The sequence below is a fragment of the Rhinatrema bivittatum genome, chromosome 1 (assembly GCF_901001135.1).
Source record: "Rhinatrema bivittatum chromosome 1, aRhiBiv1.1, whole genome shotgun sequence".
Taxonomy (NCBI): Eukaryota; Metazoa; Chordata; class Amphibia; order Gymnophiona; family Rhinatrematidae; genus Rhinatrema; species Rhinatrema bivittatum.
The window spans coordinates 608,921,124-608,945,871 of NC_042615.1; the positions used below are offsets into that span (position 1 = coordinate 608,921,124).

A 24,748-nucleotide genomic window follows, 5' to 3' on the forward strand; every position below is an offset into this window, starting at 1 on the left:
CACACGCACATTTGTGCCCGGAGACCTGTTTAAAAGTTACTATCCTAAGAGCAGCTGCAAAAGTTAAGAGTTTACGTCAGGCATGGACATTGTTTATACATACCATCTTGGAAGTCCAGCCCACATGCTTTCCATGCATTAGCAAAAGTGGAAGGAAGGCCAAACGACTACAGGCATGGTTAAAAGGTGAAGTGAGAGAGGCTATAGTAGCTATATGGTCGCTCGAGAGTAGCCATGGGTTGCCAAAGGATGTGGTGAAAGCTGTTAGTGTAGCTGCATTTAAAAAAAAGATGTGGACAAGTTCCTGGAGGAAAGTCCATAAACGAGTAGCAGAAATCCACCTCTTATCCCTGGGATAAGCAGCATGCAATCTATCTACCCTTTAGGATCCTTCCAGGTACTTGTGACCTGGATTGGCCATGGATGGAAACAGGATACTGGGCTTGAAAGACCTTTGGTCTGAACCTGTACGGCAAAACTTATGTTCTTAAGTCTTACTGAGAACATTCAACTAGGAAAATTAGTAACTGGAGCAACCATGACTCATCCAAGCCCTTGAAATTATTCCACACAGTACTGAATGAATAAACCTACACAAATAATTGAATTATGAAGGCCACAACTTTATTGAATCCCTGACAAGAGAATCTAATCTGTGCCCTCCTGGCCTATAGATACCTGGAAAGAGCATCTCTCCAGACCCACTGGCCCACCCCAAGGAAGCAAGACCATGGTCCTAGCACGGTAAAAATTGGCCTGAGCCTTACCGGACAACCCACTTCATTCAAGCAGGACTGTTAGCCTTCCAGGGGAATACAAGAAAAGGGGATAGATCTCAAGTCCTATAAAATTCTTTATTGCAAAAGCAGTCAAATACTCAACATTAGCCCAACTCTGGCCGAGTTTCGCCAAGTTTTCAATAATAGTGTTACAGTCACTGAATGCCGGCTACATTTTGTATTCTGGTAGAGAATGGCTTCGTGACCATGTGCCACCTTTGGAAATTTAAAGTTACTAAAAGAGTACACTAATCTTTCAACTTAACTGATTTATTTTGAAAAACCAAAAAGGACAGGAGTTGCATGAAGTAAAGGTTTCATCGTGATGAGACTAGGATCCCATTAGACGTTGGCCAATCAACAAGCTCCGCAATTCAGTGTATGACTAATATAGTACTCTTACAGTCCATGAAGCAGCCCATTCATGTGGTGAAACTCGGCCAGAGTCGGGCTAATGTTGAGTATTTGACTGCTTTTGCAATAAAGAATTTTATAGGACTTGAGATCTATCCCCTTTTCTTGTATTCCTCATGGCTTTGATAGATCTACTTCCTTTTTGTTTTTTGGTCTGTTAGCCTTCCAGGGCATGGATGAATGGGACTGACTCACTTGCCTGCTGCCACACCAGAACCCAACAACCCAGGTGGCCCATGACCCTAGCCATGCTAGTAAAGGAACTTTACAATAGTTGACATTGCTCAACCCTATGAAACTCAGACACCCGACATTCCAAAAGGCAAGACTGCAAGAAGATATAGGCATGTTTAAATAAATTACCCTCAACTTCAAAAAGCAATTAGCCCAACAATCCGTGACATCTAATACATAAATCTACTATCTACACCTTAGTACAAAGAAAGCCAAGTCAAGAAGGGTTGGGTGGGTGGGAAATTCCCAGAAATCCCAGCATGATAGCAGGAGGAAGAGGCCACGGCCAGCAGCAGTAGTACCCTCTCTTATCCTTCCCATCACCCTCCCTACTTTCTATACAATGCTAATCAATGAGGCCATCGCCCCTTGATGAGGAAATTTGACCCATCCAGATGCATGGGCTGCTGGACCCAGTGGCCCAAACTAGAAGCAGGATGGCTGTGTGGCCCCACATGTGAATAGGCACCCAGTTTCAGGCTCTCCCATACTGACTCATGTGGCTTGATAAAAGCATTGCCTATCCCTCCTTGGTGGTAAGCCAAGAGGATCAAACTGGCACTATATGGACATCCCAATGTCCATGGAAGTAGCAAGGCACCTCCCATGAATAAAAGGCAACACAGTCAAATAGTCTGTAAAACATTTTAAATATGTCACATCCACATTAAAGCTCTCAAAAAACTACCAGTTTTCTATGCATTTTTAAGTGATTCTATTTTTTTGGTGAGTCCTGTGAGTTTGTTAGAAGACAAATGGAAAAGTTTGAGAACTGCCAGTAAGCAGAACTGATGGAATGCTACTGGCATATTTCAAAATAGTACTAAAAGAATGCCATATGCAATGATCTCATCCACCTGTGATTCTCTCCTCCTCAGACAACAGTAGGATTAGGCTTAAAATGGCTGTATCTCCTATGTTATTTGTAGTCTCAAGTAGGAATGTATAATTCAAAATGTTTTTACTACTAAACTTATGTTGTTCTTTAATGTGGAAGTTAAGCACCAATTTTTACATCAGTAACTAGTATCAACACAGAGTTTAGTTACATGACAACTCTTGACTGTTAATTTGTGTGCGTATAGTACATTCCATCTACATAAAAGAAAAGGCTAGCTTCGCTGTATAACCAAAAATAGCAGCAAAATAAATAAATACATTTAAAAGATGTATTGCACACTTTGCTAAACTTCTTGAACCTCTCCTGAACCATCAACATGTTCAGGTTATGCCATACTCTTCGGAATAGAAAGAAGCTTGTTTCTCTGCATAGAATCATTCTGCACGGAGGAAGTTGGCTGCATCTTGCCTAGCATCCACACGTTCCCTGCAATGCAACTGAAGGCGCCCCGAATAGCACTAGAGATGGAACATCTGGGCCAAACAGACCACCTGGCACCATGGAAAACTTCCATGCCAAGAAGGGAGGAGACATCTGTGCCAAAGAACTCCTCATGGTTAAGACCAAAATGGCCCTCTTGTATCAAGAGGGGTCCTGCCCCAACAGAACCCTGCGCCAATGGCTCCATCTTTGGTGCAGTAGCTGGCCCCAAAGGAGATGGCCCATGCTACTTACCCTGAACCTCTGCACCATGCTCAAAGTCTCACCCATAGTGGATCTGTGAGGCAGTGCCAATATGGGCAGGGGAGCTTTCCCTGGTCTATGATGGGGTAGACTGACTCCAGGCATAATTTATAGTGTTTTTGTGGCACCGGGACTGAATAAGGCTTCTCTCTCGGAGGCAGATTGGTTCCACTGCCTATCCTCATGCCAGGGCTTCGAGGCCTTACCCAATGCCACCTTCTTCATCTTCCAGGTACAGGTCTGGAGTGCTTGCAGGGGCATCAAACCACAACTAGAGCTATTCGGAGCATCATGATCAGGGCACAAACAGTGGTGGCACATGGCATGAGTGTCTATAATAATATACATCCGGCACAGAGTCAATGGATCAGTACAGGATAAAAATGGGAAGCCTCACCTGATCAACTGAGGTAGCATCATTCATTACAGCATCTGGGGGTCTAGTGGGTGGACTAATGGTTACCTGAAAGAAAAGAAAAAGCAAATGCTTATTAGCAAAGGGAATAGTGTCTCTCAGTTAAACAACTCCCTACAGGTAGAGGGAGAATTCAGATTTAGATTGTTTTGATAGAAAATGATGAAAAATGTTACTATTCTGTAAAAAAATATTTCAAGGGCCTCTCTTATACACTTCCCTGGTATACAGTTGAATGTGCACAGTTTACAGCACTTAAGCAGTTCACTAAACAGAAACATCTAGTAAGGTACTACACACGCCTATTTGGCAATAATGCAAAGTGGAAATAAGCAATAAAAGAGCTTATTGATCCAAGGACTCTGAAATCTAGTTTGCAATCACAGATAGACCATTTCAAAATCTTCTCCCTCCAAGCTAAAAAAGAAATGCTAGTAATCTTGTAATGCAAGATTGAATTCCATCTTCAATGCAATATGAAAGTTTAATGCTCTGAAAAGTGAATGAGGGCAAAAGCCAAACCACTTAACAATATTTACTTGAAATATATCAAACTATTTTAACTAAATAATCACAGTCTAATCTGACAATTTTATGAGGCAATAATCCTCCTCTTAAACAAAACTGCTGGGCTAGAAGCCAGATATTTTACTCCAATGGGAAAATAAGATTATGGTCCTATAATACCATCAGGTAGTGCTATTACGCTACTAGTCATCTATAAAGTAAAATGTACTACTTTCTGAAAAGCAAGGTCACGGGGGGGGGAAGGTTTGGCCTGTGTTAACTAGGATGTGGAGTTCTCCTGGCTTGTAATAATGGTAAATGGATCCTTCTCTGAAGAGAGAGCGGTTTTAAGTGGTGTACCGCAAGGATCGGTGTTGGGACCGGTCCTGTTCAATATCTTTGTGAGCGACATTGCGGACGGGATAGAAGGCAAGGTTTGTCTTTTCGCGGATGACACTAAGATCTGCAACAGAGTGGACACGCCGGAAGGAGTGGAGAGAATGAGACGGGATCTAAGGAAACTGGAAGAGTAGTCGAAGATATGGCAGCTGAGATTCAATGCCAAGAAGTGCAAAGTCATGCATATGGGGAGTGGAAACCCGAATGAACTGTATTCGATGGGGGGGGAAAGGCTGATGTGCACGGAGCAGGAGAGGGACCTTGGGGTGATAGTGTCTAATGATAAGAAGTCTGCGAAACAATGCGACAAGGCGATAGCAAAAGCCAGAAGAATGCTGGGCTGCATAGAGAGAGGAATATCGAGTAAGAAAAGGGAAGTGATTATTCCCTTGTACAGGTCCTTGGTGAGGCCTCACCTGGAATACTGTGTTCAGTTCTGGAGACCGTATCTACAAAAAGACAAGGACAAGATGGAAGCGGTACAGAGAAGGGCGACCAGGAAGGTGGAGGATCTTCATCGGATGACGTACGAGGAGAGATTGAAGAATCTAAATATGTACACCCTGGAGGAAAGGAGGAGCAGAGGTGATATGATACAGACCTTCAGATACTTGAAAGGTTTTAATGATCCAAAGACAACGACAAACCTTTTCCGTAGGAAAAAATCAGCAGAACCAGGGGTCACGATTTGAAGCTCCAGGGAGAAAGATTCAGAACCAATGTTAGGAAGTATTTCTTCACGGAGAGGGTGGTGGATGCCTGGAATGCCCTTCCGGAGGATGTGGTGAAGACCAGAACTGTGAAGGACTTCAAAGGGGTGTGGGATAAACACTGTGGATCCATAAAGTCAAGAGGCCGCCAATGAAGAGTGGGTGACTCGCCAGAATGTCAAGAGGCCGCCAATGAAGAGTGGGTGACTCGCCAGAATGATGGCTACTGCCTGGAGACAATACCCTTATTCAATAAACGTACACATGCTTACTGTGACTCCAACATCATTCTAGCTTCAACAGCAAGAGGAAATGTGGAATAAAGGATCTGCACTCACAAAGGGGGAGTAGCTGGCTTGTTACGGCGGTTACTACCCCAAACCAAATAAGCCTGTTACTTCAATTTCTATGCAAATAGAGCAGAGCTCTCTGCTTCAACGGCAGGGGAGAAGAAAAAAGGGTTCACACTCACAAAGCGGGGAGTAGCTGGCTTGTTACGGCAGTTACTACCCCAAACCAAATGTGCCTGATACTTCACTTTCGATGCATATCCAGCATAGCTCCCTGCTTCAACGGCAGGGGAGAAGAAAAACAACCAATAAGGGCTGTATAACATAGTCTGAGTAAAACAAATAAGCATGGGTGTAGCTTGCTTATTGCGGCGGTTACTACCCCTACTACCCCTAACTTATCAGCTAGATATTCACTTGGATGCAGCTCCATCACTGCTTTCTACATTAATGGTGGGGGTGGAAGGGAAATAGAACCAAGAGCTAAGAGAAACAGATAAGTATGAGAGAAAAAAGTGTGTGAAGCTTGCTGGGCAGACTGGATGGGCCATTTGGTCTTCTTCTGCCGTCATTTCTATGTTTATATGTAAGATGCCATTCTAGTACAGTGGCAAACGCGAGCACAAATATGTGAGTCTGGAAGCCCTGCTTCCATTCTCTAATGAAAGTCACCTAACACCTCTGTGCTCAAACTGGATTGTAATCTACTTGGGAGCAGTCAGTTATCTGGTTAAGTGCTGTGTGTACACATGGTGCCATATCAAAAGAAAAATTATGAAGTGACATCAACTCTTCCCTGTTGTGCAATTTCTTTCCTCCATGCAGTATCTCTTTTCCCCCCAATGGTTGCATCTCCCATAACCTCCGGATGGTTCTTTTACTTGTGTCCCAACATTCCCATGTCTGTTCACACTGCCTGCCTTCCACACTTCTGACTGATAACATTGCATGTTCCTGATCACAGCCCACCTCTGCTAGCACTTAAGGAAATACTAGATTTCTTCCTGGTGCAGAAAGAACACTGAACAGGAGAGTCATATTTCTTGCTGTACCTGTTCTGCACTGCTATGTATCACCTTCTTGCAGGCATGACAACTGCAACCTACTTACAATTATCAGCTTTTATTGATAAAAACTGATATCCTAAGATAAACACTTCAAATCCAATATATTTTCTCTGTTTATATTAGATTATAAGGACACACAAAAGCTTGTACTGGTATTTCTAATTAACTTCAACAGAAGAATGGAAGAAAGAGGGAATTGTACATGTGAAGTAGAGCAGCTAAGGAAATTGTAACCTTCAGAGTTATCAATACAATTTTCCATCCAAATTAAAGAAAGTCATCATGGGTATATCATTTACTTGCTTTCATAGTTTCTGTTATAAACTGCAGTTGTTGTATCAGCTCTTGAAATTACAATCACCTTTAGGGAGACTTAACAGATGTAAAGGAAAACAAATAAAGGCCATCTACCCACAACTTAGTACATGATTTGTAGACATTTTAGTCAGTAGATTTTATTTTTGTAGTCTGGTTGTGTATTGTTCATTAGTTATGTTGTCTGTTTTTATTGATTTTTTTTTGGGGGGGTGTATATTGCATTTTTATTGTAATTGTATCTTATTTGCTTATTGTTTTTCTTTACTGTTGCAATCTGCTTTGGGCTCTAGGAAGGGGTTAAAGTGGAATATAAATAAACTAATGATGTACAGCACTGTAATTTATTTATATATCACCTTAAAGAAAAACATGTCTCCAATCTATTGAAACAAAAATGAAAAACCATAAATTCATTAAGCCATATTCAAAATAAGTTATGGCATTATGAGATCAATATTCAGAGTGTAGACATGTATGTATGTAACTTTACCCAGTTATTCAGCATATAAATCTGCTCCTGAATGCTGTATACTCAGATAAAAGTTGCACACATAACTTCACCCTGATAACTAAAGCTATTTTTCTAACCAGACTTATGCATGCAAATTTACCCAGATAGCACATAATGTGTGTACACTCACCAGCTAAAGTTTAGCCCGGACCTCAAAATGCACCCAGCACCACCTCCGTTTATCTGCATAAATTTTGTGCACACAGGTTGCAAGCACAAAATTTAGCTAAGAGGAAATCTCATTTCTTGTCTAGGTAGCTTGAAGTGTTAACCAGATGAAGTCTTTGAATATCAACCTTTATGTTTCTATAGTTAATGCTTTTTTTTTTTTTTTTTCAAGTGTTAGTATAAAGAGCATTATATAGGGCCATCAGGAGATTTTCTCCTCTATTACTTAGTAATGCTAATTGAAGTTTGGGCAGGATCAAGCTGTGCGATTCCATGCTCAAACTGAGAATGACAACTCTCTAATATTAAAAAAGGAAGTCTTATGAAAACTATATCCTACTAAATAACTCACATAACTACTTTATTTACATTTGAAATTAAAGAAATAAACACAAAAATCATACCAACCAAGGAGGCAGACTACATAGAACAAAACAGATACTAAAGATACTTCTCTAGTGTCACAAATGTAAAAGGAATAATCATTTGGCTATGAAGTACAGAACCAAAAGGTGTGCAGGATACTGATATAGCTTCCCAGGGTGACTCATGTAACTTATCAATAGAAATGGTCACTATCAGTAGACACTCTTAACTTCATAAGTGCTATTGAAAAGGTGCAACCCTGATCAAGTATTTGTGGAGACAGCAGTAAGGAAAAACCCAAAGCAAATTAAGTTTAATCTAGACACAGGGGTGCAGGCTAATGTGATACCTTTAAGTATATTTCAGCAGCAAAAGTGCAGCTCAGCGAAAGTCACAAACCACAAGTTATATGGATATGGAGGGGAGCACCTGATTGTGAAAGATATCACATTTGTATTTACAGTCCAAACAAGGTCTGTACATTGTAAAGACTAAGGCCAACCCAGTGTCTGAACTTAAAACTAATACAGCTGGTTTTGTCTGTTGACAATGCCCAAAGTCCTCTGAAAGTGACTGCTCTGATGCATCAACAAAATATTAAGATGTTTTTCATGAATTAGGGCAATTCCCGGAGACTCTAAAATCAAAGTGGATAAAACAATAATTCCATCTGTGCATGCTCTACATAGAAGTCCCATGGCATTGAGAAAGACTTGCCATAAAAAAAAGTAAACAGAATGGAAAAACCTTTTTGTAGTTGTCAAAGTTAATGAACCCACAGAATAAGTAAATTCAATGGTAATGGTACCACACAAGGGGGGCAAAGATTTTATCTGAACCCCGTGATTTAAACAAGGCAATAAGGTGGGAACACTATCAAATGCCACACTGGAGGACATCACCAACAAGAGTGCAGGAGTAAAATGCTTCAGTGTCCTTGATGCCAGATCAGGATACTAGCAAATAAAACTAGACCAGAAAAGCTCTATACTCACAGGGGTAGATTTTCAAAGGGGTACGCGCATACAATACGCGTGTACCCCCCGAAAACCTACCCCAACCTCCCCCCCTGTGCGCGCCGAGCCTATTTTGCATAGGCTCGGCAGCGCGCACAAGCCCCGGGACGCGCGCAAGTCCCGGGGCTTGCATGGAGGAGCGTGTCGGGGGGCGTGCCGCAAGTGATGCAGCTTTTCAGGGGCGGGCCCGGAGGCATGGTCGAGGCCTCCGGACCAGCCCCCGGGTCGGGTGATGGCGCGCCAGCAGCCCGCTGGCACGCGCAGATTTACGCCTGCTTTCTGCAGGCGTAAATCTGCCAACAAAGGTAGGGGGGGGAAGCGGAAGGAAAGTTCCCTCCGAGGCCGCTCCGATTTCGGAGCGGCCTTGGAGGGAACAGGCAGCGCGCGCTGGGCTCGGCACGCACAGGTTGCACAAATGTGCACGCCCTTGCACGCGCCGACCCCGGATATTATAAGATAAGCGCGGCTATGCGCGTATCTTATAAAATCCAGCGTACTTTTGTTCGCGCCTGGTGCACAAACAAAAGTACGCCCGCGCGTACATTTATAAAATCTACCCCACAATCTTTAATACTCCACAAGGAAGATACAGTCTTACTCACCTACTATCTGGCATTTACACAGCTCAGGAAATCTTTCAAAGAAAAAGTAGATAAAACATATGCAGGTATTCATAGTATTGCAGTGTATGTGGACAGCATAATAGTATGTGGCATAAACATGAAGAAATATGATGTCAATTTAAAGCCAGGTCCAGAGAAAAGGGTGTCAAATTAAAGAAACATTAAAAGCTAGCAAGGTAAAGTACTGTCATGCGCTGTAAGCAGAATGCCTCGGACCAGACACAGCAACAATTGCAAAAATTTCTAACAAGAAACTATCAGAAAATAGATTAGAATTGGAAACAATTTTAGAAATGGCAAAATTACCTATCTAGCAAAGTTCATTCCACATTTTGCTGATACTATATTACCCCTGAAAGACCTTTTAAAGAAACACTCAGGTTTTCAAAAGGAGACCCAGCAAAATGATGCATTGGAGAAGACTAAAAAACTAATATGAATGACAAGCATCTGTGCAATCTGATCACAAACCTTTGGAAATAATCATGAAAAAGAGTCTGGCAGCAGCACCGGCCAGGGCACAAAGAATGATGTTATGTCTGCAGAAATTACATTGCAAAATACAATCTGTTTAGGCTGATACCCCAAAACATATTACCTCTGGAGGATAAAGTCAACACTGATGGGGCATCTGAAGCACATGTGCATTTAATTATGTCCAACTTACTCATTTCAGACAAGAAAATGAGAACTAAAAGCTTCAACAGAGATGGACCCTCAGCTGTCAGCAATACTTAAAACCATACTCAATGGTTGGCCAAAGTCATGACACTCACACCTACTGTATAAGTAGGGACCTTTGTTTTCAGATTTTATTTTAGTTTTCCTGGGAATTTCAATGCTATAACAAAAAAAATAAAATAAAACTGTGGAAAAATGACTTTTCCACTGATTTTTGTTGTAAGATTGAACTCCCAGGGAAAATAAAAAATGAAAACAAAGGCTCCTACCTCGGAGGTAGAATTTTGGAATTTTCATGAGGAATAAGCTATGGACAATCCCATCTGCAAAGGAGAAAGTTTGGCAATACTCATTGAGAGTTGAATTAATGAAACAAATCCACCAAGATCACATGTGAGTTGAGAAATGCAAAAACAGAGCCAGAGAATTGTTTTACTGGCCAGGAATGAATGTTGACAAAGAGGAGATGGTGCTCAAGTGTCCAATCTGTTGACAGCATCTTGCTTCAAAGCCCAAAGAACCAATGATCCCAAATGCATTGCCATTGCTACCATGGCAACAGGTAGCATCAGATCTTTTTGTTCATGATCATGTAAACTAGGCTGTAGTCATAAACTATCATAGTTGATGCTTTGAAGAAGAAAACACAAAACATTTTTGCTCGCCAGAAGAATGTGTGTCAGAGAATGGTCCTTCAGTTTACTTCAGCAGAGTTTGTAAGATTTGCAGAAATGTATGACTTGGTATGCACAACATCAAGTCCACATTATCCATGGTCAAATGGGCAGATTGAGAAGACGTAAAAATTGCGAAGCATTTGCTGATTAAGACAAAGCACGTGGCTCTTTGAGCAAGCCTATACATCTAGCGCTTGAGTATAATACATAACTGTCGATTTGTTTTGTTTTTTATTAATTTTAAATGTCTTTACAATTGTATTTTATTATGTAACTATTGAAAATGTCGTGTTTTTTAGATGTTAATACCTTGTGAACCATTGTGATGTAACCACGAATGACGGTATACAAAATCTTTTTAAAAAATAAATAAAACAAGGTGAAGGGGATCTATATCTTGCCAGGCTTGGGATACAGGAACAACCGAATTGGCAGCATATGCTCATTAGCAACATTACTAATGAGCTGTCAGTGGCCTTCTGATCTACCCACAGGGGCAGAAATAAGGTACTGCATGGTCTTTCCCATAGGGACACATCAGAGGAGGTGGTGTTTAACCTTGTAATGATCCTAAAGGCATACTACATATTTTCTTAATAGTGGTGGAACTGAATCCATCTCCAAATGCATAAGAACATAAGAAAAGCCATGCTGGGTCAGACTAAGGCCCATTGAGCCCAATATCCTCTCCCAACAGCAGCCAGTCTGGGTCACAAGTACCCAGCAAATTCCAAAAGCAGATGAATTTCTTGTTACTCAATCCCAGGGATAACAATAACTCTCTGTAGTCTATTTGGCTAATAATGTTCTATGGACTTTTCCTCCAGAAACGTGTCCAAATCTCTTTTAAAACCCGTTACTCCAGCCACCTTGAACACATTTTCTGGGAAAGATTCCACAGCTTGTGTACTGAGTAAAAAAAAGCACTTTCTACAATTAATTTTAAATCTGCATGACTATAACAGGTAATCCCCACATATAAAAGTTTTGAGTTCTTCCCAAAAGGAAGAGTTAAGAAAAGTCATACATGAAATGAAATACAATATAAGTGGAAAAGCAATCATCAACATGCTTAAACTCAAACAAATGGGATGGCCTGATGGTTCGGCAGCAATGCTGCATACCAGCATGCAGGAAATTGGTTCAAATTTGGAACCTAGCTACTGCCCCTCCAGCTGGCTGGGAATGGAGATGCCAAGGAGACAGCCCTCACAGCCCTTTCTGAGGGAGAAGTCTCTGCCATTGTAGTATAGCGAAACCTAGTAGCCAGACTTGGGGTACAAGCTAGCCGAGCTCCTGAAAGAGCCGTGGTCCATAGTCCCTGGTCGAGGACTGCTGCTGCAATGGCTGGACTTTAAAAACAAAATAGGAAAAAAATCCTGCAAATGAGGTTCAGGAAGCCACAGCCCACTAGATACTGCCTTCAGCTGAGCTACAAACACAGAGGAGCAGGAGGAAAAACTGCCAGGAAAATAAAATTACTCAATGTGAACATTTTTGTACGAGTTCTCCAGTCCCAATCTCTGGCACCCAGGTAATACCTTCCTCTTTGGTTACACTCGATATCTCACACATTGCGGGAAACTTCCCTATCAGGCAAGGCATTGTACCCAGGCGTCTTTTCTGCACAATGGTTCACCATTTCAATGCCGACGGCTGTGAGACAGAGCCTTCTCTTTGTCCAAGATTTCTTATACGTTGTGGGGCTTTTTTTTTTGCTTTGTTTTTTTAAACAAACCCCAAATAAAGGCATTTGGAAACAAAATGGCCATTGTGTTACTGACCACCACCACCACCATTTTTGCATATCTATTTGGTAGCACAGGCTGAAATCATTTGGATCACTGATGTTTGTGCCCCTGTGACAAGGTGCACAGACCTTTAAGAGAAAAACTGGAAAAAAACCAGTCCCAGATAAAAGAGAAAGAGAGAAAAAGTGTTGGCAAGAGCCAACTCATGCGCTTGTTGGATTCCAAGGACTGGAGCCCCTTCTTGTCCCCAATAGGTGCATATCAATGGCAATTAACATAGTAACTGTCCGCAGAAGGCAACCAAATGGTCTGTGCAGCATGTCCAGCAAGTTGCACTGATACGCAGACATTTTCCCAAATGTCTGCGTATCAGTACCCTGGACCATAAAAGTCAGGACCAAGTGTTGGCTGTCATCTGAATCCAATTCCCCTGCCATCAAAGCGGTGAGGAATGTTGCAGTTGCGTCAAAGGCATGGCAACTTTAAAACGAGTGCGTGTGAGCCCACAAAGAATTATGTGGCCACGAGCCCACATGCACTGGAATTAAATTATACACACACATAATATAAATTAAACCTTGCATGATAAGCAGATACATGAGGAAACATTTATGTAGCTTTCCTTTGGACTTGCCAGCTTTTACATGTACAAGTGAACATATTTTAAAATATGCACGCTTAAAGGAAATTACCAGTTTAACCACATAGTCTGCCAGCTTGCCCAGTCTCTAGGTCATCAAGATCCCTCTAGTTCTTCAGTCTGCACTTCCCTCAGTTTAGCCAGTCAGATTTTGGCTATAAACTAATTTTATTCTGACTTACATCAGAAAAAGAGCAAGTCTGATGTGCCCTACATTCACCAGTTTTAAAATCAGGATTTACGCACAAAATGTTGACCCCACTTCTGACCTGCTTAAATTTGCCCTTTTTTTCCCACACGTTCTGTTGCTCGTTCATATGCACACGTAATCTACCAGTTTTAAAATATGAGTTGCTTGCATTCGGCCCATATACGAGCATATGGGCCTTTCAACGCAAGCAACTCTTAATATTCACCTCTAATTGGGCTGCAAATGCGAAACAGTCTCATAAATTGCTCTATGCCACAACCTAGCCATAAATTTGTGGCCTCAGTTGTGCAGGTTGGTCACCACATTTCTAGGCTGGTCACACCAAGCTTTATGTTAAGGGTAGTAACTATCACTCCATACAGGTTACCCCTAGTTGGAAATGTGGCACCTAAACTTAATATAGGTTATCCAATTTCTTCATTTCCATCCATTAGCCCAGCGATTCTCAACCAGTGTGTGACGACACACCAGGGTGTCGCCAAGCACCGGCAGGTGTGTCGCGTTCCAACCGCAGCCGGCGGGGCCAAAGACCAAAGCCGTCGCTGGAGACCAGGCTGGCATGGCTGAACACTGACATCACAGGCCGCCACCGGAGATCGAAGAGATCGAAGACCAGCAGGGCCAAAGACTGGAGCTGATCAGCTTGGGGGCCAGTGTGTGTGTGTGACAGGGAGGGTGCTTGGGTGTATGTGATGTGAATGTGAGAGGGGGAGGGTGCTTATGTGTGGTGTGTATGTAAGACAGGGAGGGTGCTTCGGTGTGTATGTGAGTAAGGGAGGGTGCTTCTCTGAGTGTGAAAGAGAGATGGAGCATGTTTCTGGCTGGCTGCGGCTATGAGAGATAGAGAGAATGTGTGTGATTGAAAGTCTGTGTGTAAGAGAGAGAATGTGTGTGATTGAAAGTCTGTGTAAGACAGAGCACTGTGTGACTGAGACTTCTCAGAGAGGTGACGTGTGTGTGAGAGAGAGAGAGAGAGACAGACAGACAGATTGTGGTCCCTAAGGAGGACCACCCTGAGGACAGCTTCAGCAGTTACTGTTGCTTCTGTTGTGGCCTGCAAGGGAAAAGAGTTGGAGAACTGCTGGAGAGGGTAAGTAAAGGTGGCTTTTTAAGTTCATTTTTCTTGACTGACTGCCATTTTAATTATTGGGTATCATGGGATGTGTCTGCTCTTTAGAAATATTTTATTGTATTTGGAGAATTTTTAATAATTTTAAGTTTTTAATTGTTAGATGTTATTCTGTTCAGCTGTGTTGAAACATTCATTCATATAGTTTTACAGTTATTTCTCTGTGTGGGGATCTATATATAGGGCTTGGCTTTTTCTGCTTTCCTAATTGGAGGTGTATTGGTGTTTAGGACCTGGTTTAACATTGGTAGTGTTGCTTTTTTTGTTTTTTTTATAGGTAGGATTGTTCCATTTGAGTGCACGCCATATTGTAGGTGTAACTTTGTGCATATTAATCTATGTGCATTATTGCAGATCTTGGTACTATGTTATGTGCTATATTTCTGTTTCCATTTCTCCTGTTTTGTACTGCATGCAGAGTGGCCTTTTGGGGTTTCCATTCCAGTTTCTGTCTCCATATTTGTAATATGTGGGTCTCTGTACTCTGTGAAGTTCGATTTTGTGTGTATGACAGAGGTGAAGTATTTAACTTGCATGTAGCCTAGAAAAATTCCTCAACTTATTTGTTGTGTTTTCTCAATAGGGGAAATGGTCCTATTTTCTGGAGACAGCAAGGCTTTTGACAGCCTAGCTACACAATGAGGAGAGGTGGTACAAAAACCTCCTCACTAAAATGCAACTCTCAAAAACCCAAATCACCACCACTGGGGACAGAGTCATTGAAGTCCGCTCACTGATTGAAAAGGAATAACCAGGTCTTCTCCCTCCTGTCCTTTGGGTACGGGGGTTGCCTCACCAGCAGGAACAGGATTACACCAGAGCACAACCAAATTGGGAAAACATCTTACTAAAGTCTTTTATTCTTTCAGGAAGGTACAGCTCCTACCAGACAAGGGATGCACTGGAATTGGGCAGCCTCCCAACCAAAAGCAGCACCTACCCCCCCCAACAGAACTCAAACTAAACTGACCACATGCACTAAGGCTCCAAACCCCCCCCCCCCTTCTGGACAAGGACAAACATTGCAGGCATCCTCAGGGGAAGGTGCTGCAAGGAATGGTCTGTCCCTCCTAGCTGTAACCTACCAGGCAGCGATCAAGGACCAGTTAGTGGGGGACCAAGGGTTCCCCGCACTCGGATTGTGAGCCCTTCTGGGGATAGGGAAATACCTACAGTACCTGAATGTAATCCGCTTTGAAGTGCTGAAAAGCAGACTATAAATCAAATAAATAAATCTATAAACTACATTATAAAGGAATCCAAGATATGGAAAAGAAATGGCATAAATAAAGGCAAAAGGAAAAAAAAAATAAGAAAAAGAAAAAGACAGCCGAAGATACACTCTTAGTTGCCAGCCCCACTTAACCTTCTCACCGAAACATCTTGAGCAATTCCTGTTTCACCCAGAGGCAGATCCAGCACCATAAACTGTGGAACAAACCCATTACCTAAAACATTCTGCAGCTGAATTGGATCATAGAAGAATCACATTATCTTGAAAACTAATAACACAAACAAGAAAATCACATCATCAATGTTGCCCATAGACAACAACTTGTCACTTAGATGAAAACATTTTCCACCTAAAATGAGACTCTACATACATCAGGAAACAGAGAATTGTTATATCCAAAAAAAGCACTTACATTTAAACCTGTAATACACGTTCACTGTCAACTTCTTATCTAGTTCAATAGCAAACTTTATTACCAGAAAAAAGTTCCTAATTAGTTTCATAAAGGATTTACATCTAGAAATTGTTACAAGATCAGCAGCAGAAGTCTATGATTTTGCTTTCATCATCTCCCCAGTTCTCATTCACGTTACCCACTGGAATACCAAAGACGCTGGTATTTGGAGGGATAGTCTCCAATGGCACTTGTAAATTTCCTTATAATAAATCCTAAGTATTTTACCTGGTATAATGACACAAGGCTTGGAGAAACTGAGATATCTTTAAGTTCATCTTTTTACTATGGTTTTCCAAAGATTTAAGCTTGCAATGACCCACAAGCCTGTCTTTTACCAGAGCAGCATCGAAGGCTTTTAAATCAGCAACCTGTAGATCCAATTTCACCAATTTGTACCCAGTCTCTACTCATGATCTTGCACATGAGCCTCTTTGTGACCATCTCCAGGAAACAGTCAATTCTACAAAACAGGGGCTGTTCCAAAGAAGAGATGACAGCCTAAAGCATCTTCTATGGTCACCAGTTACCTCTCTATAAACTGAGCCTTGGCCCACATCTAACCCAACATCAGTACCTCCCTCTGGCTAAAACACTGTCACTCTCCCCTCTCACCAATATACTAGCTCCATTTGCAGCTTCAACTGCACTCAACTCAATCTGTAGCAGAAATTAAATAGTGACAGAAACAGCCCCCTCTCTTTGGAGACTATTGACCAAACTGAATGGCTACTGTGTGTGTTTACTTCTCCATCAATATGGCTCAACAATTATAGAAATTGTAAAATTAAAGTTTCTTTTTTCATCTGACAATATGGAGCAAACATGTATTTAGTAGCAACCTGGAAACTTTCATCTTAAGATCAAGAAAGCACAGAAGAGAGTGAAAAGGTGGCTTTCTTTTCTACTCAATATACTGCTTTTCAATTCATAGGAAGAACCTGGATAACTACAAGCGCTAGGTAATCAATGTGCCAATGTTTTAAAAAAAAAGATAACAATCCTGGTCAGCCTGAGAGCGCTATATAAATCCAAATAATTGCAAATGAAGATAGAACCTAGAAGAAAAATGTTTCTAAAATAAAATGAATTTCAGCTGTTCTATAGCAACTGTCATCATTAGCTATAGATGTGCAGCTATCACCAGAACCCTTGCCTTTTTCAATTCACATGCAAAAAGATCACTTATTGATGTGTGAACATTTCACGATTGGAGAAATTACTTACTGCTAATTTCGTTTTCTGCCAGCTAATTTTGTTTTCTGCCAGCAGATGGAGACAGAGCAAGATGTCATCACAGTATATATACTGCTGCAGTGACTCCAGCCCACCAGCATTCTCTTCAAAAGCAACTGTGGACAGACTAGCAAAAACTTGATTAAAAACAGGAAACCATAACTGTTCTCAACCATCAAGAAACACTGAACTCAAGTAAGAACGTAGGTACCCCAATCTAGGGACTGGATGAACACTTACCATTAATCCCTTGGAACCCGGAGTCCAGGAGGACTACTGTCACAAACATTTGGCAGCCGAAGGCGGGAAGCCGAGTCCATCTATCTACACTAAGGAAAACAAAATTATCAAGTAAGTAATTTCTCTATTTCCTAGCATGTACACAGATGGACTCAGGACCAGTGGGATGTACCAAAGCTACTCCTGAACAGGGTGGGAAGCTGCCCATGGTCCAGTCCACACTGCACATGCAAAGGCTGCATCCTCCTGGGCCTGCACATCCAAACAGTAAAACCTGGAAAAAGTATGTAAGGATGACCATGTCGCAGCTTGTCAGATATAAAATGGGAAACATCAATCTAACCTCCGCCTGCTGCGCCGGAGGTGGACCCTTAGCCCGAGGTGAGGTTGACGCTATCCGCAGGGCAAGCCCTACAGGTCCCCACCGTCGGGAGGCGGAGCTGGCTGAGTGACGGAGGCCAACTGGAGCTTTGCCAATACCAGCCCACGTTCCCTGCAGGCTGAACTCTTGGGTGCCAGGGCCAGCTGGTCTTAGGTGGGCCTCCAGATGACTTCCAGTAGACGTAATAGGAAGGCTGAAGCAGGTACGGACGAGGCAGGGATCCAGTGACCCGAGCGCTAAAGGGAACCAGAGGTGAAGACAGGTAGCGCCCAAGTAATAGTAGGCCAGAGCCTGAAAGGCCAAGTCCAGGGAGATACCAGAAGATGTAGTAGAGAGCAGGCCTGCATCAGGGCAGGCAGCAGACGTGGAAAGGCAGTCAAATGAGCGGGGTTCAAAACCAGAAGTCAATCCAGGCATGGTCCAAATTAAGCGAGGGTCAAAGGCCAGAAGTCAGTCCAAGCGTGGTCGATGCGTAGCAAGGGTCAAAGCCAGAAGTCAGTCCAACGAGGCAAGGAAGGGACCAGGTATGGATCAGGAGCAGGAACCAGAAACATAGACAGGATCAGGAATGAGCACACGACAAGTGCCTGGACCCTGCCTTATATACCAGGGCCCAGTGACATCATCACCTGGGGCCGTGGGCTGGATTCCCACTGCAGCCCCTTTAAAACCCGGCAAGGTGCACACGTGCCTGCCTAGAGGACAGCATGGTGCTGGACGGCGGCATCTCCCCGTGGCACACGTGGGGGAGACCTACCGAGAAACAGAGGGGTCCGCAGTGGAGCCGGGTACGGCAGAGGTGGCTTGGGAGCATAGGCAGCTGCCCACAGCCACGAGGGAGGACGAACCAGGACTGGAAGCTGGGCGCAGAGTGTAAGTGGGCCCAGATGCGGGCCTGCTGCAGACGGGACACGCAACACTGCCCATGACACTGTCTAAGCCCTAGCGGAATGAGCCTTAACTGAGTAGCCAACAGCTTTTCAGCATCCACATATGCAGCCGTGACTACCTACTTTATCCAGCGAGCTACTGGTGCCCATGAAGCCGGTTCGCCCTGGTTCCTTCCACCATGGAGGACAAACAGGTGGATCCATCTTCCGGAAGGTTCAGAAAATTCCAGATACCGAACAAGTCTCTTCACATCCAAGGGACGCAGGAGGCAATAATCCTCTGCATCCCTGACCTTATCCATGGACGGCAAGAAAATGGACAGATTCAAATGAAAATCAGAGACCACCTTAGGCAAGAAGGATGGAACCATACGCAGTTGCAATGCCCCTGGAGTAACCCAAAGGAATGGCTCCCAGCAAGACAAGACCTGCAGCTCAGAAATTCAACAGGCAGAACACATAGCGACCAGGAACACTGTCTTCAAGATCAATAGCCGCTAGGAAAGGCTACATAGCAGTCTGACTGTAGGGCCCGCCAAGAAATCCAGCACCAAATTAAGACTCCACAATAAGATTGGTAACCAAGTGAGGCCGAAGATTCTTCACTCCCTTCAAAAAAAAAAACAAAACAGGCCACATCAGAATGAGATAATAAGGAATCACCATTTACTGGACCTCTGAAACAGGCAAGAGCCGCAACCTGTACCTTCAAGGAATTAAGGGCCAATCCTTTATTCAACCCATCCTGCAAAAAGTCCAGAATGAGCAGGATCTTAACTGAACAAGGAAGAATACCAGACTCCTCACACCAGGCCTCAAATACTCTCCAAACCCACAATAGGTTAAAGAAGTGGAGAACTTTCAAGCAAGGAGTAAGGTGGCAATCACCAAAGGAGAATATCCACTCTTCAACAAACGAGCGCTCTCAAGGGCCAAACCGTAAAACAGAACAGAGATGGATCCTTGTGAAGAACCGGTTTCTGCCGCAACAGATCCATGCGCGGCAGAAGATGAAAGGGGTTCTCTTCCAGGAGTCTTCGCAGATCTGCATACCATGGACGTCTGGGCCAGTCCGGTCCCACAAGGAGTACCAGCCCCCTGTGGCCTTCAATCTTGTGAATTATCCAGCTCAACAAGGGCCACGGAGGAAAGGCATAAAAGCAACCTGTCTTCTGGCCAGACCTGTATGAGAGCATCTATGCCCAGGGACAACGGATCTCTCCTGCAACTGAAGAATCGAGGAACCTTTGCATTGTGAGAAGTCACCAGCAGGTCTAGAAACTGAAGGCCTCAGCGATCCACTATCAGCTGAAACACCTCGGCTAACACCCCCATTTCTCCTGGGTCCAAAGTCTCCCTGCTGAGAAAGTCTGTTCTTATGTTGTCTTTTCTGCAATGTGAGAGGCAAGATCAACTGAAGGATGTCCTTCTGCCCATTCCATAAATTGGTCTATTTCCTGCGACACTTCCTGGCTCTTGGGTCCTCCCTGGCAATTGAGGTAGGCTACCATCATCGTGTTGTCCGATGCTACGTGGACCGCTTAACCCTGCAGCCTATGGCTGAACTGCAAGCATGCCAATCAGACTGCCCGGGCTTCCAGGTGATTGATGTTCCAGAGGGACTCTTTGGCATTCCAATGTCCTTGGGCCATCAGCTCCCGACAATGAGCTCCCTAACCCTGGAGACTTGCATCTGTCGTGAGTACCACCTAGGTCAGGGAGGACAAGGAAACTCCCTTTTCTCAAATGAGCCTCATGCAACCACGACTAGAGCCGAGAAGAGATTTCCATTGGCAAGTGGAGTTGAAACGAATATTCCCGAGTCTGCAGGTTCCAACAAGATAGCAGTGAGTGCTGAAGAGGGTGCATATGCACCCTCGCCCACGGCACCACTTCCAGGGTTGCCCCCATCAAGCAGAGCATCCGTAGATAGGACCACATTGTTGGGCCACTTACCGAAACCAATCATCTGGCCAAGATACAAACCACATCGCAGTCCGCATCCACAGTGGGTTCCATAATCACTCTGGAATTCACTCCAGAATCATCAATTTCCTGAGAGAGAAGCAGACAAGATCATGCCACAAGGGCGCAACAGGAATCTAGCTGTAAAGTCATTGCCACTGCCTCAAAGGCTTGCTTAAGGATCGACTCAATCCTCCTACAATGCACATCCTTCAAGGCCGCTCCTCCCTCCATTGGGATAGTTGTCCACTTAGAGACAACACAGACCAGCGCATCCACTTTGGGAAAATGCAAATGCTGTCTCACAGCTGGATCCAGGAGGTACAGGCCTTGCAATGTACCATCCCTTTTGAAAATTGCCTCTGTGGCATCCCATTCTAGATCAATCAATACCTAAATGGCATCCATAACAGGGAAAAAATAAGAGGCTTTACAAATAAAACCAAAATGGAATTCTTCTTCAGCTCCAATAAGGAATCCATACCAGAAACACCCAGCATCTTCAAGATCTTGGAAATCAGGCCCGGCAGTTCATCTCTATGATGGGTCCAATGGTGTCGGGGGGGGGGGGGGGGGGGAATTGGAGGCACCGAAGGTACTGATGGCGCTGATCTCAATGGTCCTGGGGGAGCTGGAAGGTGGCGGGGCACCATCAAACTTGATTGCCCTTCCTCCTTTGAGGAGTCGCTCACCAGGATGTGTGCCGGTGACTGTGGTAGTGATGCTCCCTTCGGCCGTGAAGGGGCTTGAGGTATCTGTGCTGGCTGTGTTAGTAGAACACCGATCAGCATATCAAGCTGTTCCAGTAATAGCGCAAGCACCAGTGGAGTTGACTCATGCGGCAGTGGCAATCCTGGTGGAACTGGAGGCTCAAAGCCCTGCAGATCACCAACCACATGCGCCTCTCCAATTCCTCTTCAAAGGCTGCAGAAGACAAAACAGCTTGAGGAAGAGAAAGCAGAATCAGGACATCCCCTGGATCACTGGGGGGGGGGGGGCACCAATCCCTCCTTCTGTGTTGGTAGAGGCTGCCTGGAGCCTTCGGAGAGAATTGCTTCCTCCACCCAAGACTGCTTCAGAGGAGGCACTGATGCTGATGCCTGTCCATGGTCTGGTTTAGAAGACTATGACCGATGTCTATGTTTCTTCAATCGTTCTTGATGGTTACTACGGTCTTTTCCCGGAACCGATGATGGCAAGGAACCCGTTCGGGAATGGGACGACAGAGACCTTGGTCGGTCCCCGGCTCTCAACTCAGGGCCAGGGAACAGTTTAGGGGACGATCCCGACAGGGGTCGAGACCGGAATCTCGTTACCGAGCGGGGTGGTGGTCCCCGAAAAAGACAATGGATCCGATCTTTTGGACCTGAATAACTTTTCCCTCTTGTCAAAACATGCCCGATGGCCCCTATGGGTCATCTGGGCACAGAGGTCACAACCGCAGACGTCGTGGGATGCCCCCATGCAGAGGATGCAGACTTCATGGGGGTCTGTGATGGACATAGTCCGGGGGCACTGGGGCATCAGTGAAAGCCGGTCGATGCCATCGCAAAAAGCATGTGGCGTGCACTCGCTTGTCGGCAGACACTGGGTGATGAAACCATCGGTAATCGACAGCGAATGTTCAAAGGACTTACCAGACTGCAGACAGCTAACCCAAAAAAAATACGAGGGACCCTACGTGATGCAGGAAGAGAAAAACCCCCAAATTTCCAAAAAATGCCAAAAAAGCACAAGCTCACAACCACAAGGCAACAGCTTTGCAGAAAGGAAGAGACTGAAGAAGGACCCCCACGTGGACACGTGGTTAGCGGCATGCTCAGTGTGCCTGTCAAAGTTTCTAGAAACTTTGACAAAAGTTTTTCGTGCTGGGCTCCATCGGATGTCACCCTTGTGTGAGGACTACCATTCTGCTTGTCCTTGGAGAAAGGGAGCACTAAGGTTTCACCTCCAGAGCTGCCTTAATACTTATCAGAAGAAAAAAAAACCCACCTCACCTATGGCACTGCTCAACCGAGAGAGGGAGAATGTCTATTAACTCAGGATCTGCTAGCAATCCCCTTTCCTTTATCTTTTCTTTGCCAAGACTCAGTCCAGAACATGGGATGTGAACTGTACCATCTTCTAGAGACAGAAAACTGGTAGGTTGAGGTCAGCAAGGACGAATACACGGAGTGATGTCAGTGAGCCTGTTATCTCTGTCTCCATCTGCTGGTCGGTGGGCATAATCCATTTGCCTGGACTGGTCTGACTGAATGAGGAGCAAATAGGAAACTGTGCTAAGAACTATTGAACAAAGCTATGTACTTAATTAGAAATATATAATACTAACACAGTAAATAACAGCTGCCCATCCAGGCTACCCAACTGACATTCTTCCTCTCGATTTTTCTACTAATCTGGGTAGATGAGCACACAAATTCACATACCCAAATCAACATTAGTTCCCCCCATGTCTCTAACCCGATCCTCCCAATCTTTTCCACAACATTACTCACCACCATGCATCGCAATCATGTCCAAATCCTGCCACTGCACTGCTTTTCACTACCTCCACTACCAGGCCACCCCATGTCTCATCTTACTCCTCTGATTCCCAGAAGACCAACATCCAATCCATCATCCAAGCCCACTCTCCCTCCTCAATGCCCCACCACCAAGCCCTGCAAAAATCCACACAGACACCAAGAACTCTCAGGCTATTTTCCTAAACATCCAGTCTCCCAGATAATTCCATATTCCCTCTAAATAAATAATGCAGTGCTCATTACTAGTCATTTCTCCTACACACAAGTCCTGCAGGTACAATTGAATAGGGGAGATCACTATAGAGAATATCAAAGAGCAGCATCACAAAATGTACCTCCAGCTACAGCTTAAAACAGAACATGAATACTGTGTTTTACATTATTCCTTCACTCATTAAAATCTGTTGAGATGGGATGAGAATTCATGGGCATAAAAAAAAAAAAAAGAGTTAATTAGATTTTCTTCTACAATTTTATCTTTGTTGTAAAGAAGGAAACATTTACCTTGGCCTTATTTGATATCCGCTTCCCACCAAATCCACCAGCTCCAACAACAAACACAGTGAACTGATTATAGCATAAAAGTTCCTTCCCACAGTATGCATGGACTGAAAAACAATGAAAAAGAAAAAAAATCTCTCTTAACTGAAATGAGCAAAGCAAATATTTATTCAAAGGGTCCATATTCAAAGGGATTGTCTGGATAACTTGAGTTAGCTCAGTGATGGCCAACCTTTTGAGCTCAGTGTGTCAAAATTCATAAAAAACCCGAGCATAACTCGGGTGGTGTGTCACTTCTAGAAAAATCCATAATTTTGTGTTATTTGTAGCTCTAATTAATAACAAAGTTATAATTTTAATATATGTTCTGTATTTATTAATAAAGTAAAAACAAATAATTCTTTACCTTACCTGCTTAGTGACTTTTTTGTTGCTGAATTTCATTGGCTAAATCTTCAATTGAAGGTTGGTATTTCGTACACTTCAAGCCCAAGCAAGCGTTACAAACTTCATCTGTCAGTCTGTTTCTTTTATTGGCTCCCATTCATTTTCACACCACTCCCTCCCCATCCCCCAGGCATGCACACATTCATTCTCACACACACAGACCCCCAGGCAGGCACCCATGCATTCACACACATACACCCCCAAGCAGAGTCCCATTCATACACATGCACATACTAAAGACAGACCCCCCTCTCTTTCTTTTGCCAGCAACCTCAGAGCCTCTCTCATTCCTCTGCTGCCACTGTCACTGCTGCCACGTGGCTATTGGGGAGGTGCCGATTGCTGCTACTGACACTGAAGCCCATTCTGCTGCCTCCTCT

The 24,748-nt window shown here is 43.8% G+C and overlaps 1 protein-coding gene across 1 annotated transcript in view; it reads right to left on the bottom strand.

Moving 5' to 3' along the window:
• The window catches only part of HSD17B4 (hydroxysteroid 17-beta dehydrogenase 4), a 424,146-nt gene that overhangs the window by 199,949 nt on the left and 199,449 nt on the right, over positions 1 to 24,748 (bottom strand). Inside the window, exons 16-17 of the mRNA XM_029620119.1 lie at positions 23,925 to 24,028; positions 3,410 to 3,475 (exon numbers count right to left, since the gene is read on the bottom strand). Coding sequence (XP_029475979.1) covers positions 3,410 to 3,475; positions 23,925 to 24,028 — 170 coding nt within the window. The remainder of the gene's footprint in view (positions 1 to 3,409; positions 3,476 to 23,924; positions 24,029 to 24,748) is intronic.